Source organism: Otolemur garnettii, unplaced genomic scaffold (genome assembly GCF_000181295.1).
Source record: "Otolemur garnettii isolate 467f Iridium unplaced genomic scaffold, OtoGar3 scaffold00005, whole genome shotgun sequence".
NCBI lineage: Eukaryota > Metazoa > Chordata > Mammalia > Primates > Galagidae > Otolemur > Otolemur garnettii.
The window spans coordinates 6324404-6328154 of NW_003852400.1; the positions used below are offsets into that span (position 1 = coordinate 6324404).

Genomic DNA, 3751 nt, shown 5'->3' on the forward strand with positions numbered 1-3751 from the left:
CCACAACGCCTGGCCATTTTTTGGTTGCAGCCATCATTGTTGTTTGGCGGGTCCGGGCTGGGGATTCGAACCCGCCACCTTAGGTATATGTGGCTGGCGCCTTAGCCGCTTGAGCCACAGGCGCCGAGCCCCTGACAGGTAACTTTTAACTGTTTCAAGGCAGTTACCGGAAACTTAAGGCTCTCCTTAGGACTCATAAAATATCCTGGTACTGTTCATCTCTGGACTTGATTCATTTTCTCATTCAGTCTTTTGACCTTCTGATTTCATGTGATATCTGAATTAAATTAAATTCGTATTTGCTATGGCTACAACTGTATTGTAACTCATCTCCTCACATTCTTTTATTTATCTTTTTTTAGATAGTCTCACTTTGTCACCCTGGGTAGAGTGCCCTGGCGTCATAGCTGAAAACAACCTCAAATTCTCCGGCTCAAGCGATTCTTTTGCCTCTGCCTCTCAAGTAGCTGGGACTACAGGCGACTGCCACAATGCCTGGCTATTTTTTAGGGATGGAGGGGGGTGTCTCAGGATTGCTCAGGCTGGTATGGAACTCGTGAGCTCAGGGAATCCACCCACCTCGGCCTCCCAGAGTGCTAGGATTACTGGCGTGAGCCACCATTCCTGGCCTCACATTCTTTATCTTCTAAACTAAAACCCATCTGCCCCCTCCAGTTCCTTTTCTTCATACCTAAAAATCATAAGGCAAGCTTCCAAAACACCAAAATGCAAGGCGCTAACTAAACACTAAATTACAAAAACGTAAAAAATGTTCTAGCTTTTCAAACACCTATAAACACTGCTAACAGATTTTTTTCCTGGTGTGTCTAAGTTGTAATAATTATAATAAAATTAAGAATTCAATCATAATAGTTCAAAAAAGTCTCCAAATCCAGGGAGAGAACCTTACCTTCAAGATTCTAATCCGAAAATTCTAGGATTGCAGGAGGTTATCTCCCCCAAAGTTCAGAGTTGAGGGTCCTAGCAATAGCAACACAGCTTGTTACCACACTAAATGATTTTTAGCACCTCCCATCAATTGACTAGCGACTGCGAAAAGTAAGGACTTAATTCCCAGCAAAATTATCTCCGGAGCTGAACATTCCAGAAATCCGGCTTTTTGAACCCGCAGAAGCAGGGAGAGATCAAAGGCACACCAGAGAAAAAGGAAGAAAAAAATGGAACAAGTTAAGACAAAGTCTTCGAGGCAGAGACGGTCGCTACCTCGGCTTGGCCAGATTTTGAGGTCCGGGGTGGGGGGTTCTTCCCGGACATCCACAGGGCACCAGAGTTCACTATGGCGACACTTAAGAGACACTCCCCTAGTAGTTTGCTAAGCCCGTAGCCGCGCCCCGCGGAGCTCTGACCTCCAAAGAGGGTCGCTTGGCAATCCCGCCCCGTCGTCTCACGTTAGCGCCTTTGATTGGTTCAAAGAATGGATCCCTCAACGTGGCTAGCCCAATGGAGAGCCCGGCCGGTAGCCCAGCCGCCCCGCCCCTCCCTTACCCCTCGTGGAGGCCCCGCCCCTGCTCTGCACAGGGGAGCCGAGGAGAGTAAATACAACAGGAGCGCAAAATGGCGGAACCGCCGAGCCCAGTGCGCGGCGCCGCCACGACCGCCGCTGCCGCCTCGGAGAAAGAAACGTTCGGCAAACTGCAGCCCTCTTCCCGGGACCCACTGGGTTCTCTGTCTGCCAAGAAGGTCCGGACTGAGGAGAAGAAGGCGCCGCGGAGAGTGAACGGAGAAGGGGGCAGCGGCGGGAACAGCAGACAGCTGCAGCCGCCGGCGGCACCTTCGCCTCAGAGCTATGGTAGCCCCGCGTCTTGGAGCTTCGCCGCTCTGTCGGCTGCCCCCTCCCCGTCCTCTTCTCGGAGCAGTTTCTCTTTCTCCGTCGGCACGGTCGTTCCCTCTTCAGCCTCCGCTTCCTTGTCTCAGCCAGTGCCGCGCAAACTGCTGGTCCCTCCTACGCTGCTGCACGCTCAGCCTCACCATCTCCTGCTGCCGGCCGCCGCTCCCGCGGCCAACGCCAAGTCGCGCAGACCTAAGGAGAAGAGGGAGAAAGAGAAGAGGAGGCACAGCCTCGGCGGGGCGAGTGAGGCCGGCGGGGCCGCCCGGGAGGAGAACGGCGAGGTGAAGCAGCTGCCGCGAGGTGGGTGCCGGCGCCGAGAGGGGGAGGGGACGCGCCCGGGGTCCCCGCCGCCCCCCGCGCCTGCGGGGCCCGGGACGGGGGAGCGCGGCGGCCGCGTGCGCCTGCCTGGAGGGGGCGGGAGGCGTCCTGTTCTCTGCGGGCGATTTTGCAGTCCCCAAGGGGACAGGAAATGGAGCCTGTAATTGCAGTCCCTTTCAGAGGGAATGGCCGAAACTCTTCTTTCTCTTACGGTTTTTTCCTCCCACTTAATGCTTTGCACGATATGTAGAAATTGATGTAGAGGACCCTCCTAGGTGTGTTCAGATATGGAGGGAGACAGAAGGGAAGGGGGTCGGAGGAGGTCTGGATCATGTATAAAATGCTTGTTTGATTAGTAAACGGTTTAGACGTGATCTCGGGCATTCGCATTTGTGACACAGCCTCCAACACCAGAAAATCCTGTCAAAAAAAGGGGTGTGGAGAACATTGGCGTCAGCTGGGAGCTACCCGAGGCCTGACCATTTCATCCCTATTAGGGAAATGAGGTAGTGTGCAGAGCCCGAAGTGTGCTGTTTCGGTAGGTATCGTTTCTCCACCCTCCATATTTATTCTTAAGTGTTTTGAATGGTCCTGTTTGAAATAGCACCTTAAAAAAGAATTTTCAGCCATATTTTTTTTTCTGCCGCAAATGATAAAACCAGGAGCTTTGACTTTTTTTTTTTAAATTGGTCAGATCAAGTGACTGCAAAATGTTTTAGCATCAGAAAAAGACTAATTCTTAAGCGCCCTTTTCAGACACGGTCAGCTTTCTTTTTGAATATAGGCTAGTCTTGCAATTTTTCAGATGGTATTTCTTTAAAGTAGGTTTTCCTACCATTTAACTATGGATACCTAATGATCTGACAGTAGTACAACACGTGGACTGGTTGAAAATTAAACCTTTATGCGATCACAAACTTAAAGCTTATTATCTTTATTGTACCCTTACTGTCTTTATTACAGACAGTGTTGTCACATAACGTCTTTTCTGTTATTTAGGAAAAAATGAAATGTCATTCAGTTTTAGTATTGCTGATCTAATGATAGCTTAGCTCTTGAAACATTTTCCGTGTGTTTGAATTGGAATGTTTTATTTTCACATCTTAAAAAAATGCTGCAGGAACATGTGGCAACAGTGCTACATCTTCCTTGATGTTTTTTGCCTGTAGCAAATCTTTCACATTTAAGCACAGCTGTGGGGTAGTCTGAGGCAATGTAAAGATCTCAGTTTTGGAGGGTGTTGATTCTAGGAAAGTGGTTTTGAGGATAGATTTACACCACTTTTACTTATAATTTTAGGTGGTTAGTATTTTAAGGCTATTTGTTTTAGTATATAAATATTATGTATAAACCTTTTACATAAAATATAAGGCTTAAATGACTGGAAGCCTTATTTGGCTTGGTGTCAGTCCTCTGTATTGGGTGTGTGTGTAGACTGCACATTTGCTCTTAAATTTTCTGAATGAGAAGGTGAGTATTTGTATTAACTGTTGGAGTACTGGAATGGCTAAAAAAATAAATGAGTAATCATTCTTTAACAATTATGACTTAAGGCTTGGCGCCTGTGGCTCAAGCGGCTAAGGC

General features: G+C 48.5%; 1 protein-coding gene across 1 annotated transcript in view; it reads left to right on the plus strand.

The window, feature by feature from the left end:
- The first annotated feature begins 1519 nt into the window (after nt 1-1519).
- The window catches only part of RSBN1L (round spermatid basic protein 1 like), a 96568-nt gene continuing 94336 nt past the window's right edge, over nt 1520-3751 (plus strand). The window contains exon 1 of the mRNA XM_003782619.2: nt 1520-2149. Coding sequence (XP_003782667.1) covers nt 1576-2149 — 574 coding nt within the window. The 5' untranslated portion in view covers nt 1520-1575. The remainder of the gene's footprint in view (nt 2150-3751) is intronic.